The sequence below is a fragment of the Ciconia boyciana genome, chromosome 1 (assembly GCF_034638445.1).
Source record: "Ciconia boyciana chromosome 1, ASM3463844v1, whole genome shotgun sequence".
NCBI classification, from domain to species: Eukaryota; Metazoa; Chordata; class Aves; order Ciconiiformes; family Ciconiidae; genus Ciconia; species Ciconia boyciana.
Genome location: NC_132934.1, coordinates 209,322,575 through 209,340,806, shown reverse-complemented (window position 1 = coordinate 209,340,806; position 18,232 = coordinate 209,322,575). Strand labels below are relative to the sequence as shown.

The 18,232-nt window shown below is 44.0% G+C and overlaps 1 protein-coding gene across 1 annotated transcript in view; it reads left to right on the top strand.

The window, feature by feature from the left end:
- Positions 1–18,232, top strand: part of FAT3 (FAT atypical cadherin 3) — a 352,171-nt gene that overhangs the window by 110,316 nt on the left and 223,623 nt on the right. Inside the window, exon 3 of the mRNA XM_072850741.1 lies at positions 11,207–11,521. Coding sequence (XP_072706842.1) covers positions 11,207–11,521 — 315 coding nt within the window. The remainder of the gene's footprint in view (positions 1–11,206; positions 11,522–18,232) is intronic.

The following is an 18,232-nucleotide window of genomic DNA, read 5'->3' as shown; positions in this document are numbered from 1 at the left end:
TCTATTAAACTGTCTTTATCTCAACCCTCGAGTTTTCTCACTTTTACTCTTCTGATTCTCTCCCCCATCCCACCATTGGGGGGAGTGAGCGAGCGGCTGTGTGGGGCTTAGTTGCTGTCTGGGGTTAAACCATGACAGTTCCTCATGCTGTTTGTGGAGCTCTTTTTTTTTACATCTTCTCCATTTTTTTGACATGCTTTGTAAAATAGACTCCAGAGTCATGCACAGTACCTCCAAGCTGAGGAAAGGCAGCTGTGCCATGCAGGGGGGTTAAATGGTGCTTCAGTGCTTTCTCTGTGCATCATACTCCCTTCTTCCCTGCAGTGTTGATGTTCAAGTGCAGCGTGGCTATTAAAGCCCTTTCAGAGATACTCTTTCTCTCCTTTTTGACTGCTCCTCTGGGTTTATGTTTGGATAGAGAGAAAGATAAAGGCAGATTTCAGGGTTAATATTGTTACTCTGTTCATAGGGTTGCCCATTTGCTGTGGGCTGAAAGAAACAGCAACAAAGGGGAGGGGAAAAAAGATTACTATTTCCAATATAATATATAATAATACTCTATTTCCAGTATAATATATATAACTAAAAGGTGCAAGACATTTACTAGGTGGAATATTCCCAATAGTCCCTTCTCTGCTCTGGCTAGCCATCCCAGGCCGATACTCCTCAGTGCTGAGATCCATCAAAAGAGCCTGTGCCTGTTCACATTGCACTTGAGCCTAGGGAAGGTGAGCGTTGCCTTCCTTGGTATGAGGGATCACTCGCTCTCCAGGGCAGTTCGACAGCTGAAGCAGATCGACATAGATTTTGCAGAAGGGTTCCCAAAACAATCTCTCATACTGTAGGCAGTACAAAAGACGCAGAGCTCCATGTAAAGGAAGAAGACCCTGCACAGAAGTCCCTTGCCAGGACTTTTATCGAGATCCTTTTGAGCATCCTTTGCCTTTTTTCTCCATCTCTTCTTCCTGTTCCAGCTTTGTTCCGCTTCTGATCTTGTTTCTAAAATAACCAGGAGCAAACCCTTCTTTTTAAAATAGCTTCCCAGTTCTGCTGGCAGAGGACACATGGGTCAGACTTTGATCTCTTTATTAATCTACTAAAGAGGATGTACAGAAAATCTGGGTTACTCTGAGCATTAGCCAGACCCTTTGAGAAAAAATGCCTCTGTACAAACAGGTTATTACCGAGGTTTAACAGCTTTCATCGTTGGTGCTAGCAACGTGAGGAATTCTGCTGGTACCATCCGCACATTCGGCTTGGTTGGGAAGGCTGCAGAGGTGGGCACAAGGCACACAAAAGTTTTGTTATCCCAGTGGTGCTCAGAAAACTTGCTATAGGGACAAACAGATACAGAGGGGTAAATGCATACAGAGGGGTTATAATACTGAAGAGAATTCACAGTTTGTAATTCATGTGTGGCTGGAAACACAGTAGCCACAAGTGCTTTAAAAAAAGTGTTAAAAGTGTAGTCAATAGAATGAAATTATACCATCAATTGCTTGTTATTCTGAGTTACGTTAAGCATGTGTTCCCACAGTAGATCTTCCTGCAAGCTTTTATAAAAGCTTGAGGTATCTGAATTTTGTACGACACCTACCACAGTGGCAAAATTGCACTTTTCATTTATTTTTCTTGCCCCTTTGGCTGAAAAGTTGAGCCTGCGTGTGTCCAGCAAATAGCACAATGTTAATCCCATAAATAGGCATCATATTTTGCTGTGCCTCTGAGACCGAAGACAAAGGTGGATCTACTTGGGTTAAAGGGATGCTAACAGCAGCCCACGTTCATAAAAGCTGAACAATAGGGCTCAAGCCGTGTGGGCTCGCAGCACATCCCATTTGTCAGAGCAGTGTCACAGTTTGTCCCTTTGCTCTCAAGCGCTTGTAGCACGTAGGAAACGGTACATGGCAGCGGTTTAGTCATCACTGGGGCTTCATGGCTCCTGACAGCCTGGTTTTACTGCAGGGTTTTATTGCATTGTTCGGCAGTGATGGAGTGTGTTAAGCTTTGACAGGGATGATTCATAAATGAGAGGGTTTCTTTACAGTATTTGTACTTTTGAAGGTAATTTGGTTCTTCCAGAGTTGTCCATTGTGTATTTTTTGTTTATCCATGTAAGATTTATTTTTTTTTTTTTCCGCTCAAGCAAAAAATATTAAAGCAAGTTGAATATGGATATTTCTTTAAATAAGTAGAGGGATGTGATGGAAGATACAGAAACCATAATAAAGCCTAGTCAGGTGAAAATGTTGGCACATCTTATTTCATTTAATTCATAAATGGAAGAAGATGGAGAATTTATTTGACTAATCTGGTTCAGTGTCTTGATAATATGTTTGGAAAATTGCTCTGAAATTGATGTGTAAGTGACCTTGAAGATGTTGTATTTAAGTGATAGCTCATTTTGATGTGAAGTTGTAAGTCTTCCCCCCCTGCCCCAAATAAAGCAAGTAAAGGAAACCAGCAGCATTGAATTTAAGTCATTGGAAGGTAAAGAAGGAAGAATCTCACCTCAAAACTCAAAATATAAGTAACCTGGAAGGTCAAGCACCTAGTCTGAGATGTGCCTCTATTTTATTGCCGTTAAGATGCTGCTTTAGTGGGAAGTCTGCCCTCGTGGCAGCAGTCCCGCAGCCTTGGTGTCTGCTTTGGGGCACCTGGGGAGCTGCGATCAGACCCCTGAGAAAACCCAGTCCCTATGGTGCGTGGCACTGCATTCGGTATGCAACATTTACCTTTTGAATCACCTCATTCATATGTATATGAATACATATACATACATATACTCCATATTTGTTGATTTTCATATATGTATGGATATATTATATATAAATATTAATGGATTCATAAATATTAATATATTCATATATATGAATAGCGACAAATATGTAAACATATTTATTTATTTATTTATTTATTTATTCTTATTATTTTGATTTGAGGGGGCACTGGCCAGACCTAAACTTGGTTATCACCTTTGATTGGTTGAACTTCCCCTCTACCTGTAGTAGATGAAGTTATGTTTGTGTTTTGCAGCCTGTGTTTTGAGCCCGTGCAAACCATGATGATGGGGCTGTACCTGATTTAATGACCCCTGCTAGACCTGATCTGCAATTCCACTGTGTGTCCAAGTCACACGAGTGTCCCTGACTTTGTCTGGGCTGTTGGCTGGCGCAGGACCTCAGAGGTCAGAGGAAGTTTCCATACGTGCCTCATCTGGATTTCAGACCAACTGGCAGTGCTTGGTCTAAACCATTGCATGGTGATGGTTTCTTCTAAGAGCACGAGCGGTTTACAGCCCTTCTGTACACCCAACGCTGGGCACACAACAGCAGCAGTGGTCCCTCCTTTGGAAAAAGCCCACACTTGAAATTGCCCCTGAAACACCTGGTGGCATGTTGTGTCCAGTAAGAGCTGTAAACCTGTACATTATCTACCTACTTATCTATTACATGCAGATATATTACATTTATTAGCATTTTGAATGTCCTTGTCGCGATCGCGGCTGGTTATGATATTCATGATATTGTGTGTAATAACACTGTAAAAGGTATATTTGCAGGCTAATTCAGTGTCAGTGGAAACAGCATTGCTGAGGATTGGCTTCCTAATTCTTTTTTACTGCTCTGGGAACTCAGACATAATATTCACTGCAGAAACTGCATTTTGAGGTAACAGTAAATTTGTACATTCAAAACGTAAGTAAAAAAGAGAAAATTAAAGGTTAAGCCCTAGACAAGAATGTTACCTGTCTTGTGTTGTTTGACAAGCATGGTTTATTATATATGTTTTATATTTAAACCAGACAAAAGAATATTAGGAAGTTCTAGGTATATATAGCCTCACAAAGTTAATATTGCTTTTGGACTCGTTCCTGAGCATGATCTAATCTCCATTTAAGTCAATGGGGATATTTCCATTCGCTTCAATAGGAGCTGGGTTTGTACTTTAATATGCAGTAAAGCCTACAAAATTTGTGCAATAAAATAAAAACGGGAGGCCACACTTTGCACAATGGGGGGGCTTAAATGCAGGCGCTGAAATAACGTTTAATCACCAGAGTAAGGAGCCTGATTTTCAAAGCTGCTGGCTGCAAGCGGTGGGGGGGATGAGCAATAGGTCTCCTTCATGCTCTGGTTGAGTTTGTGGCTGATGTGATACCGCCGTCCGTATTCAGAACTGGCACTGGTGATTCATGGCTCGAGAAGACTTAAAAAAGGGGTGACTATAATGTATGGTTTATTCTGATTTCTCACTGGCTTTGGTGGCCCCAGCGTGCTGAATCGGTCTGGCATCAGTGCTCAGGTTCACGTCTTCGTTATGCTAAAACTGTTTAATCCTGTGGGTTATATTTACAGTTTACCCTTAATGGAAATAATGAAATAAATATCCCCTAAAAGAGGTATGCACTCTGCTTTTATACACACAGAGCCACTCTATGTGAAGGACCTAAATAAAAAAATATATGGGCTAGGCGTAATGTTAGCTTTCTTGAAATCATAAATTTTCTTCCTTAATTGGGTGTGAAATTCCTGTCTACAAATCATGCCATTTTGGTTGATTTTACATTCATTGGTTTGATGAATAATGGGCTTGCAGTATTTTTAAACTTTTCCTGCCTACGATAGCTCTCTGCTAAGTGTCCTTCAAAATACATGTCTTTGCTCAATGCAAGGAATCCGGATTAGCTCTGACATTTGTGTTTACACTCACAAATCTTTCTGTGGCCTCCCTGTGCAACGATGTGTGGGGGCAGGATCCGGACGGAGCTTGGGGGCAGGAGCGCGGGTAGGTGAGTGTAAAGCCTTTGTCTTGGAGCAGCTGGATGAGGTGTGTAAGCTCTTTCTTCCCTCTCTGTATTTTAGATGGACAAATTTTGAAAAAAAAGTCATTATTCAACTGTTTTCTTCTAAAGCTGCATTTATTTATTTTTTTTTTCCCAGCAAGGCAATGCAAGTGAGGACCTTTGGCTGACAGCTCGGTGACAGGCAAGGTGTTGTGTTTACTGGCACGAGACTCAGGGATTCTTTGATGAGGGTCATGAATAATTAGTAGCATTTTGGAATCAGTGATTTTTTCTTTTCTTCCTTTGAGGGATGAAACAGAGCCCTGAATACTTGACTGTCAGTAGGCATTCCCGACTTCCTCATTCCTGTCATCTTAATTTGGGAATAAACCAGCTTCTACTTTGTAGCTGTTTTGCACTGAGCCCCTTTGTTTTGAAGCTGGGGGGGCGGGGAGAGGCAGACTTAGGGATCTAGAAATGCATTTTTGTAGCACTTTGCATGGCAGAAGCTGACGTGGCCCTTGCACATATCGAGGGTGAGTTTGCAGGTGCCCTGGGGGCTGAAGTCAGGAAGGTGCATCCATCACCCTTAGTCCTTCAGTCACCTTAAAGATTATATATTTTTATAGCTACTTTAACCACTAAACCTTACATTTGCACTAGCCAGGAGCTGGCTTTGGGTGGGAAGGGGCATGCCGCACTTTAGCAGCTGGGAACATCTGGGGGTGTGCTGCTGTAGTGCCACCTCCATCCCACGCTGCAGCTTGTGCAGAGGACAGGTTCTGCCTTTGCTGCCTCCCGCTCCTCCTGCCCTCCTCTGTGGCCACTCCTGGGTCAGGCTCTGGGAATAAGTGGGCTGTTCACCTTGGCTGGCCTTTCCTAATTTCCCAGTCTGAGATGCAGATTTGTGCAATTAGCTCATATTCCTGAAAAGGGATGAGAAGAACAAGCAACATCTTGTCATTGAGGCTCTTCTCAACTGAACAACTGAGCTGATGGTATTAAGCAAGATGTCCCCCTGCAAAACCACTGAAGTATTGTGAAAAAGAGATAATTAAGGGATTTTCTGTAGTACTATGTGATAGAAGTTTTTGGAAGAGTAACAAATACTTCCAAGTCAGTCCTCTTTCTGTCTGTGCAGGAACCTCCCCGCATCTTGTTCATCTTTTACTGAAACTGAGAGTATGACTACTTACACTGGCAACTTTCGTAACACAGGCTACTGAGTCACTCAGCAAAATCACATGCTACATTATTTTTTGCATCTAGGCCAATAACTTGGGTAGGAGAATAACTTGTATTGTCTTGTCCCAGTACCAACACGCCAAATGATGGGAGATTCTGGCCCGTCCCTGGCAAGCAGTTGCTCCTGCCAGATATCTTCCACACTGGATATTTGCACTCTCCTTTTTCTGCCATTGACTCCCAGCCATCAGACTTCGATTTGCTTTTCTCAGCTAGATTAAAGAGCCTCGTTACTCTCCTCTGTCTCTTCCTTGCCCAGCTTCTTACAGACCACCAAGTTTTCTTTTAATCTCGCCTTGAAAAAAACCTAACCAAAATTGAACTCCTTTCAATGTTTGCGCTATTGAGAGTATTCATGAAGGATGATCTGACTTTTAGGAGAAACGTATGTGCAAAGCAGATATCCATGGCGATGGGCACCTATGTAAACACCCAGGCTGACAGCTCCAGTAAACACTCTCTTGCAGAGCTGTGGCAGGTCCATTCATCACACGACCTACACACAAAGTACTGTCAAACATGTAGGGTAAACAAACAGGGGGCAAAAAAGAGGCGAGGAAAGAAACACTGCTTTTCTCTAATATGATTTTGTTTTAAGAACCTCTCAGGTTTCTTGTGACTATAGTAAATACATAACTTTTAGATAATTTTTGAGTGGACCACGTCATTTGAAGTGGTTTGCTGAAAGATGTGCAGCAAATCAGTGGAAGAGGAAGGAGGGAAATCCAGTTTGCCGAAATCCAGTTTGTAATGGGATAAAACATTATCTCATTATTTTCCCAGGGAAAGAGGGAAAACAAGCTTTTAAGAGAAACAAGCACACAACCTTTGCATTGCTGGCACAATGCCGAGCCCAAGGGCTGCACTTAATTTACATATAAATGTGCCCAGGATTTTAATCAGAGATTAATGCACTCTTGTTATTTTTCACTTATAGTGTTCGTAATGCATGTGGTGCTTGGCAAATCGCATAGGGCAAATGTACTTGGAGGAATGCAGTGGCAAGCATATCGGTGGCACCGCTTTTTGGATTGATGGCTGGCTTTATCTCTGAGGCTGCCCTGGGCCTGAGGAAGTGCTGGCTTCAGTCCTTCAGGGATACTGCAAAATATGGCCAAGGGTGACATAAAAAGTGGGATTACAGACTGCTCGGTTGGATTTCAGCTGCCTCATGTAGAAATGCAGTAGTGCCTCCGTGGCGTAGCATCCCAGTGGACAGGAACATCTGGTTTTTGTGCCTCGTTCAGAAATGCATCTGCAAAATCTTGGAACCTTTTGGTTTTTAATCACTTTGAAATTTTCAGGATCTCTGCTGGTGTTTTTTCTTACTTCTTGATTTGTGTAGCTCAGGCATCATTACCTTGTTCATGTTTCTCTTCTAATTAGCAGGCAGCTGGGAAGAGTGCACCACAAAAGCTGTCCGAGAAAAGCCTTAGAGCTGCTCCGAAAGGCCTCTCCTCCTCTCTGCTCTCCTGGTCCTGAAAACAATGTTCTGTCTTTCTTTAATATCTGTTAATATCTATAAGCTTTGAAGTAAGTGAGGTCTTTTCTGAATGTGTTGTGGTCTTACCCAGGGATATTCTCATCCTTCCCCATACTTTCACTTAGTTAAAGTGAGTGAGAGCCTACATATGGACTGCTCCAGGGAATATTTTGCGGCTCCTGATGCCAGCTTTGTCAGCCTTTTCGCATTCATGCCATAGTGATGAAGAAAAAGTACTGATAATCAAGTGTCATCGTTAGTGTTCAGAGTTAACACCTCATATGAAGATGAAGTTTGACATTCATCTGGAAGGTGTCACCCATACCTACATGGAGAGATTGGTTAAATATTCGGGCAGCATGCGTATTCTTGTGGGTACTAACTTTAGACCTATATTTGGGTAGAGAGCAAGGAGGCACTTTGTGCAGGACATTCGAGAGTGCAGTAGAAGGTGTTCCCGGGACAACGGGAGGGCTTCCACATGGAAAACCTGACAGCGAACAAAGACCTTATTTATCAGGCTGCTGTGTGGTGGTGACAGGTGAAATGACAAGACATATTGAGGAAAAAGAATTAATTCATATCTGGGACCTTTTAATAAATCAAAAGTAAAAAGAAGACCCAGTGTAGCAGACCTGTTGGCAGTTGCTAACACTTGTTCAACGAACCTTTCCTTCTGAAATACAGAAATGGAAAGTAACTGTTGCCAGGAGTCATAAAATGAAGGAATGACTCAGAAGATAGATTTATTGTCAGGTCAGTATTGGTGAAATTCAGCTTCATAAACAGAGGTTAATCTGCTAAAACCTTCTGTGCTCTCACTGGGGGAAAACCTTACTTATTTCAAATTTTGTTTAAAGATCTAAAATAATTCTTGTCTTCTGAATAAATCAACATCTCTAGGAGCACTAATGTTCATCTTTTTTGCCTCATCCTTGCCCATGTGGATTTTATTTTATTTATTTATTTCCACGGGGTGTCATTTATTATGGGCTCTTCTCATCCCTGCAATGTAATTTCTCTTCTGGGCTTCTAGGCATTTTCATCACAGCTCACTACATATTTCACCCATGTTTCTACAGAAGGTCATTACGTAGCACAGGCTGCTGTGGACAAGAATATTTAGAATACACTCTGCCTTTGTCCTCCAGTGCTGCGTTGCTCACCTTTGTTGGGTGAATAATATATCTGAGCAAGAAGGATATGGATCTGATGTTACTACAAAAAGACCTAAGCCCGTACATGGCTGGAATTGGTACTGGTCCTTTCCCCTTCCTCTCTATATGGTTGATCAAATGGTAGGAAAATACTTGTCAGTTCAAACTAGCATTAAAAAACATAATTAAAAAGTCCCAAACTTGAAAAAAAAATTTAGAAAATTAAAAAAAAGATGTGTCCTATAAGACGAGTGCAAGTACATCAGGCATCTCTGTAACTGTGTGGTGGGTTCTGTGCTGCCTCCTGCCCAGAGCAGAGTTGGGTGGCGGATGTTGGGAACCACAGCCTGACTCCCTGGGGACAGGCAGCATCCCTTCTCACTTGGTGGGGTTCTCTGTCTTACGCCAGGGGTGGTAGTCCCTTAGGACAGAAGTTACGCCATTTGCCTCTTGCTGCTACCCCTCATAAAAGCAATTTAGTATGTTTGCCAGTAAACTTCAGTATAGAATGTGTTCTGCTATGAAATGTCTGGGGTAGCTTGCACTGGGGCTGTTCATACTGTGAGACATCAGAAGCTCTATCAGGCCATCAAATCCATCCCTTCTTCTGATGTCTCAGGAGCACAGGGCCATCATTTTCATGGCTGCTCTTCAAGAAATGGAAAGGACTTAGCAGCTAACTTTTAAACCAAAGGTCTTGTCTGAATCCAGTGTCATAAAGGGATTAATTGCTGGTATAATCTAGAAAGCCAATTTTGATGCATAACTGGTAAGACTGAGGCTGAGGAATAATGCAGATAAATTGCATCTGAACTTTACATACCCCATTAAGAAGGATTCCCGGTAGGACTGGTGAGGAGGATCCCTTCTTGGCAGCCCGTGCTCTGCAGAGTGGCTGAGCACGGAGCCTGCACCTTCCTTAGCAGTGCCCAAAGTCTGCCCGAAACACCTCTCTGCCTATTCCAGTGTCTTTAAAGCTTTTCTAAGACTTCAGGCTGTCATAGAAACTTTCAGTGCAGTCTGATACTTAAAAAACCCAAAAGCCAAAAAGACCCACACATCCCGTATTAGTGCTGATCTTAGAGCACCTCTTTCCTTAATGATTAACTGATAATGTTGTTCTAAGTAGCATCAAGCACATCTGAGACTAAGTTCAGGTTTCTTGTGTTCCTGTCTTGCCCTGCAACTTCTCCACCAGTTTCCATCTACTAATGACATGACTTGATGGTCTGCAAACTGTCCTTTTTAGTATTTCTCAAGCTTGAGATCCACTCTATTAATGTGTCACCCAAGATTTAATAATGCTTTATTAGGAGAGGAAAATGTTCTTGGTATATGTGTTGCAGAAGTGGTGGGAAAGTGCATTTGCTTATTTTGATGCTGGTATGGTTGTGTGTGCGAACAAGAATATTTAGAATACACTCTGCCTTTGTCCTCCAGTGCTGCGTTGCTCACCTTTGTTGGGTGAATAATATATCTGAGCAAGAATGATACGGATCTGATGTTACTAGAAAAAGACCTAAGCCCGTATTTGGTGTATTTGGTCCTCTGTGCATTCGTGGTCAGTGCTCAAGTCAGTGGAGGTTTGGACTATGCAAATACAAGCAGGTCTTATAGCGCTAGGATGTGTTTCTGGTCTAAGGGCCCTATATCTGTTTTTACAAAAGTCGTCACAGTTATGGTGTTCATGTCAGGAGGAGGATGGATTTCTAAATCACTTTAGGCATAAATGAGGTGGGTGGAAGTCCTTCATAGGAGGAACCATGTGGGCATGGGGGTAGTACTTGGATGGAGTGGCAGGTGCCCTGCCTCTCTGTGGCTCTGTTATACACAAACACACTTTATCTCGTGGTTTCTTAGGACCAGGTAGGAAACCAGCTCATGTTTTCTTACACCACTAGGTAAAGTGGCCAAACCCTTCCTTCCTCCATGATAAAAGAGGATATACTAGTTGTCTAAGAGCTTCTACTATGTGAGCTTTTGATTACTTGTTATCCAGGATTTTGGCATTGTGGAATGAGTGATCTCATTATTAAATTTACCATCTATTTTCTGAACTTGAATGGATTTATTTTAAACTGCCACCTAGGTTTTCTTCTTTAGCAAGGGCACTGGCAAGAGCTTGAAAAGAGAAGCCACTTCCTCTTGTGCAATTCATTGTCAATAGTGATATCCCTCTCTACCAAGGTTTATACAAGTTCACATCACCAGCAGAAAATGATGGTGTTTCTTATGTTACTCTGCCAGCTGCAGTCCCAGTAAAGAACTGGTTATGACATTAGGACACTTATGAAGAGCCAACTTTTTACCTCCCTCCCTGAATTTCTTGGGACAAAGGATTGAGGTGTTGAGCAGGGTTCAGGAAACAATGCCCAAATTCAAGTTTCTGTTTTCATTTTATGCACAACTTTAATTTTTCTAAGGGTGGAGCATTTGTTATATGCAGAACACATTTCTGTAGTACAGCCAAATCAAATAGGTGGGACGTTTCATTGATCCTATTCCTGAGATCCTCTGCTTGCTGTTTTTCTGCAGGAGTTATCTACACAGCAGATATTCTTGACCGGGAGACGACCAAATCCTACTGGTTGACAGTGTATGCAACTGATCATGGTGTCGTCCCACTCTACACTACCATCGAAGTCTACATTGAAGTGGAGGACGTGAATGACAACGCCCCTCTCACCTCTGAACCTATCTATTACCCAGCCGTCATGGAAAACTCCCCAAAGGATGTATCTGTCATTCAGATCCAAGCCCAGGACCCTGACTCCAGCACTAATGAAAAACTGACTTACCGAATTACAAGTGGAAATCCCCAGAACTTCTTTGTAATCAATCCCAAAACAGGTAACAAAATCCTGCTGCCTTAGGGTGGTGGGAGAATGCAATTTAAATATTTATCAGCTTGCTCCCCTTCAGGATCCACTGGCATTGCATTGCTTTCCAAACCTCTGTTTTCTGGTTAGTTATGTGTCTAAAGCATCTTGTTTGTGTCTAAAGCATCCTCTTTTGCATCCGTACACAAGTGCACTGGCAGATGACATGCTGCAAATGTGCTGCTGCAGTGATCGCTCTTCTGTAGGTCACCAAATAGCTGCTGGCTGTTGCCTCTTCCCTGTGTCTATAGGGATGAGACTTTGCTACACCGAGTCTGCAGAGCAATGCTAGGAAGCAGATTCAAGCTGTTGCAGTTTACAGAGCAATGTTTCATCCTTTGTAAGCTGGCGTAGCACTGTTGAAGTGAGTGATATGATGGTTGTCCAGAACATGTAATTAGGCTCTGCATTACAGTAGATGAATGTGATTCTACAGCTTGTTTTATACAAAAAGACAGTTTAGATGACCTAAAAGTCCCTCTGGTGTTTTAAAAAAAAAAAAAAAATCTGTGTGTCTGCATCGATTTGTAACAGCTGGGGATGTAGCCTGTGCGTGCAGTGTTGCAGAGGGGGTGGTTGTTTTAAGTTAAAGTGCTGTTGTTGGCTGGCGGTGGAGCATTGCGCCCATGCAGATCGGCTCTGCACATCTCTCTGCCCTTGGTGCTTTTGCTGATCCAGGTGTCCCGGGTGCCTGGTTGATGAAGAAATTGCTCCAGGAGACGTAGCCCAAGGTCATGGATGCTCTGCTGAGTGCCTACCTGTGCTTGGTCACAAGCAGCCCTCACTCCAGCATGTACCCAGCCATGCCTCACTCATCTGGCTGGCAAGGGACCCTCCAGCATGGTCTGGAGCTAGAGAGTTGGTGGGGTCTTTTGCAGCAATAGGCTGATCTTTATCAAAGTAGTTCAGAGGATTCACACAGCTCTTATGCTGGTTGTAATGCTCCTGGTTTTGTTCTGGGGTTTTGATTTTTTTAAAAAAGGTTTATTTATATCTGCTGCAATTTTCTAAACAGCTAGAAAGCCAGAAGGAATAGACCTGAGAGGGAACATTTTTATTTGGTGTAGGAAAATGATGTTCACTAAATAGGTTTTCAACATTTGGCTGGGCAATCCTATTGCAATGTGTGGCATAAGAAGGGGTCAGGATCTTTTCAGGCATAAGCCCAGGTGAAGAATCATGGAGCATGTATAATCTCTGTGCTCAATCTGCTGAGCCCTAAGGCACTTATCTCACTTATTTTTAACACTTGAAATGGCCGAAGATGGCTCTTCCATCTGCATCCCTTCTCCCCCTCCCCACCTCATCAATCCCATCTGGGCAAAGTAGCAGAGTTAGGACTCCGCAGTGTTTAATGCTTGTGCTTCCCTCCCGTCGGCTCTTCTCGCAGAGCAACCTGCTCGGCACAGCTTTGCTTATCCGCACAGCAGCCAGGGTGAGCCCATGACGAGGACTGGAGCCAGGCGTGCTGCAGCCCCGCAGCACCCTAGCCTGGTAGCACACCCTCTGGGGTGGCTCTTCGTCCCGCTGGAGGAGTGGGCAGGGATCCTTTCCCTAACAAGGAGATCTTCATTCTCACAGTTAACACTGAAGATGGTTCATCTTCATTTTGCACTGTGGAAATTGCTGTCTGAGAACTTAAAGGCTTCAGGATGAGTAATGTTGCTGCTTGGGCAACTCCCAAAGGGCCCTCGTTGCGTTCAGTGAGCATCCTGGCTGGTGGCTGGCTGTGATTTGTCATGGAGGGGATAAACCATCTGCCTCCATCCACCTCGGTGCCAAACCCAGAGCAGTGATAGCCGGGTAAGGTGGCCTCTTTTAGTTTGTTTTTGCCTTTTAAAATGATGGGGCTGACAGAGTGTGTGTACACGGAGATGCCGTGTCCCAAAAGGGAGGTTTATAATTTTGAACACAAGGATTTTGTCCTCCTTTGGGAAGTATCAACATGTGGTGAGCTCTGCCTGCCTGGCCTCAAACATCGGGAGGCTTTGTCCTGGTGGGATGCTGATGTCCAAGGAATAAAAGCATAATGGATTTTCCTAGAGAGTTCCCCTGGGGATCTCTGGCCAGGCTCCTTTCAGCCATCACCCTGCAGTACACTAGTTTTTCTAAGACAGCAATTTACACTCCGGTTGTTTTATACAGGCAACTTCTGCACACACAGAAGAGGTTCATAGCATGCCGGTCCCATATGCTCGCTGAGATTCAGCACAGCAATGACTCACGTAGCGCTTTGCACAGCAGCCCTGAATGTGACAGCATGCTGTATAATCAAGATGAAAAGGTTTAACGTGAACCCAAATATGCGGTGATTGCCGCATACGTGGGTTGAGTGAGCGTGCTCCTGCTGTCGGGGGAGAGCAGTCATTTGTGAGAACGGGGATCTTTTATTTTGTGTCACTTTGGAAGTTTAAACAGTGCCAGAAAACTGACATCTCTCTCCTGTGAGTAATCAGGTGCTGAGAGGCAACATGAAGACAGCATCCTACATTTTTTACATCCTTTCATGGGAAGCAGCAGAAGTTGGCCTCGACTACAGACAGGGAGTTGGCTGGAGTGTGTGGATGCTCCTGGGGTACTAAGAAGTTACTCTGATGCCCAACTGATTGGGCTTTGCTAATGTGCTCAGGGTTAAGCCTCTCGCTGGATTTGCTGTCAGAAATGAGTATCCCCTAAGCGCAGAATATTCAGAGGCTCAGGAAGATGGGTGGGAGAGAGGAGTTTGGCTTCCTCTGCTGAGAAGAATCATGGATCATGGTTCATAGATCACTTCCTAAGATTACTTGGCTGTATTGCAGCAAGAAATCTCCCACTATTGCTGGAAAATAAGGCATTACTAGCCCCGGCCTCCTGTGCCCTCTTTCTTATTTTTAGACCTTGGTGCGTTGTACTGACTAAGTTGGGTTTGTTACAAAGTGCAGAGAGTGCACAGGGTATATCATAGCTTATGGTGTGTGTCTGGTGGGTGGGTGGTATTTCAGACATTTCTGCCCTGACTGCAGATGACGTGGTTATCTGCAGCGCTGATGGGCATAGCACAGCCTGGGCAAGGTGGGTAATCCCATCTTCTTAGATGGTCCTTGCCAGCACAAAGAGGAATGCCCCAAGTGCTGCTGCACCCTGGTCGTGGCATGTCCCTCTCCGCCTTTGCACAGTCTCGTGCTCCTTCTCAGTGGTCGTTGGAGCTCAGCAATGACTGTTTGCCTTCCTCTGGACCTCACTTTCAGCCGCTTCATAGCTCATGCAGGTCATGCAGATTCCTGGAGGCACGTGTACCACTACGTGTGTTGCCATCTGATCAAGGCACCAAGCAGGGACATAGGGAGTCCAGGTTTTGTTCCCGATTCTGATACAAGATCATAATTGCAGTCAAATCTTACAATCTTAATAGATTATCTGGATAGTGGAAGCAACAATAGTCCTTGTATGCTGTGTCTGTAGGTAGAAGAAACCTTTTAGTAGACAACCTGTCACTTCCTACATTTTTATAGACTGGCACAGCTCTGGGTGGCTATTTTAGGTACTGTCGAACTGCAAATACATCGTGTGCATTTGGATCTGTTTGAAGGCAGTCTTCAGACCTTTCAGGATTATCACCTGCAATTTGCTCTATGGGTTTTGGAGAGAGGAGCAGGAACCAAAGAACTCCTCCTACAAGAACCTCCTCCTGCAGGAACCAAGAGCTGCTAAACAGCTGCTGCGAGCAAGACTTTGGCACCAAAGTTACCCTGGGCAGCTCGTGCTCTTGCCGGGGGCTGGCTCTGCTGCGGGAGCACGAGTACACGTGGGTGGCGGGGGCTCTCCCCTGTGGGCTTGGGGTTTATATGGGTGCTCTGGGGGAGGAGGACAGGAACATGAGCAGCCCTCCTGTGTGCAGCTCTCCAGGTATGGAAAGGCAGTGTGGGCAATCTCCCATGAAGGTCTTTGTTTTCTCACCTTGATTATTTTTTCTAAAATACAGCCGAGCATCAGTTTGTGCCTCGGCCCACACTTTTATCTCGTGAGCCGATATTCATAGGTACAAGCACTATGCGAATAATGTAGCACATGAGTACGTGTGAAACCGTGAATCATTCATGCTGGAGAACAAGGCAGCCTTGTTCTACGACCTGGTGGAGACTGCTGCCTAAGTTTAGCATGTCCAAGAGAGCAAATTGAATTTTTTCTTTGTAGCGGGCAAGAGGTATTGCAAGGCACAGTTTTGAGGGGGGTGGGTAGCATGTTTTTCAAATAGCTGAAGTGACTCTATGGGTTACATGACCGCAGGGAAAGGCATCCCCTGTGCATTTGTTTCCCAGCTGCGTTGCACACGCAGTGGCGATGGAGGCATTCCCGGTGCTTGGCACCTCCAGCAGCCATGGGTCAGCCTAAACCCTGGTGTGGCTGCTGGGGGAGCCACACGTTTCCCTCTTAGCCTGACTTTTGTGCTGGGGAGGGCTCAGGCTTGCTTTGGCAGAGCACAGGGTCACAGGGCTTTGCTCCTTGGTGAGTGGTGTGAGATGGGGCCGAGGAGGAGGAGGAGGAAGGCAGAGCTGCTGGCAGAGCAGCTGGGCTGGCCGGCTCCCAGCCGAGCCCATGGGATTGCCACAGCCGCCCCGAGCCGAGTGAGTTATTTTGGGGTGAGAGGCATGTGGAAGAAGGTAAATAAATCAGATGATGGAGTTAATAAAAAAAAATTGATTGATTAGGGCCGTAAATTCTTATTTTTATTTCATGTATATGGGTGTTAATTTCACAGCACAGCACAGGGGTAATTTACTGTGCTGATTTATTACTTTTCTGTGCTCTGAAGAAAACAATGAATTTTAATTCAAACCATTACATTATTTTGTTTAGTGTTCCACATATATTGGACAAACCCAATAAGTTTCCCTTCAGTCTTACGTAGTTTAGTGTAAGAGATATTTTAACTAACATGCCAACACATGGAATTTCACTCTTGTGCACATTGATGTTAATGAATTTACTCTAAAATTATGCTGGTGTGTCTGAAAAATCCAGTTACACCTTGCTTAGTCTCTTGCTGGCACCATTTAAACAGATGCAGGCCCCTGGCACTCCCGAAATATTATTTGCGGCAGTATTTAAGGCAGGATGCACTAGTGTCTTTAGAAGTAGTATATGTAGGTCAGTACATCTTTCCAGAGCAGGAATTCTCTGCCTCTGCAAGTCGTCTCTGAACTGTCACATCTGCACCTAGATTTGGAAAGAGACTGGATATTTTCATGCTGAAGTAGTATTAATATTTATATAAGCTAATATGAGGTTAGTGAGTGTCAGAATTTAATTTATATGAATGCTACTCTTCTCAGTAGGCTGGGCTTTGCTTTCTTTTGCACTCACTAAGCCAGCCGGCATAGGATCCTGCTGGGGCTGAATGCCACGTTTGCCCTGCCATGCTAAAACAGTGCTTCACCCTCCTGCCATACATGCTGATTTTTATGGATGCTTTTGTTTGGTTTATCCCAAGAAATCCACACACATGTCTTCGCTCTCACAGACTGAGCCAAATCCAGTGCTCTGCTGCTGCACTGTGTCCTGAAGGTTGCCAAGCAGTATAGCTGCTGGCTACCCAGTGCCTCTTCTCAGCCCAGAAATAAAGGTATGCTAGAGAGGAGAGAGAAAGAACAGTGGTTTATATATTCAGGAGAGCACTCTTGGGACTCTGCGATAAATTCTTGTTCTCCAAGGCCCATGTTTGTCATGTCTTTTTTTCCAGCAGAGGAAGAAAGACTGTTAAATACTCCAGAATTTTTCAGTTCTGCTGGGATTTTGCTGCAGATATCATCTCAAGGGAACACAGCTTGCTCTGGGAGGCAAACTTCAGTGATCTTAATAATCCAGTTATTAACATTCCTGCTCTACTGTAGGTGATGCAAGGGTCATACGGACAACGAGTGGAAGTGGAGGCAACTTAGTCCCTACTACAGCCTCGCACATCTCTCAGGTTTAAACCCAAGTTGCATTGGGTGAGGAGAAAGACTCACATACATTGGTTCTGTAAAGCAAGGGGCATTTAAAACCTTCTACCGTGTAATAATTAAAGGTAAATGCTGGACCATTTGAAAAGATTAAACAAATTACTTTTTGATGACATTTCTAAGGGTCTTTGGATCAACAATAGCAAGCTAAACTTAGTACTACCTTGGTCAATTTGTCACTCTGTTCTTGTAGCAGGCATTTCATGCTACTTTTTTTTTTTTTAAGTCTGTTCTTCAAGAATGGAAAACTTTATATGTTCATTCTTTACCACCGCTTCTCTTTGTTCCCACCCCATCGTGGAGGGTCGGCTGCATTACTGGGGGACCTGCCTGACGCTGCAGTTGATGCTGTGCATGCCGCTAAACTCTTAATAAACTTCCTCTGAAATAAGATCTTTGACATTTTGTAAATGAGGCCTTTAGCTTTTTCGTTTTTGTAGTCTAACCTGCAGTGTTCCTCCAGGGTGCATTTTAGGTGCTATAATGATCAAACTGGGAAACATATGTTGAATTTTGAGGGTGCTGCAGATCACCTCCCTCCCACTGGAGGCTCCTTCTGAAGGGTGCCTGGTGGCATCTCTCGCACATGCATTGGCCATGGAGCCCTGTTTGGCAGCTCTGTGTGCGATGTAAACGAGCTATGCAGATCATGTCATGCTCACTGCTGTTCATCCTTTAAGTGTCCCTGCAGTTCAACTGAC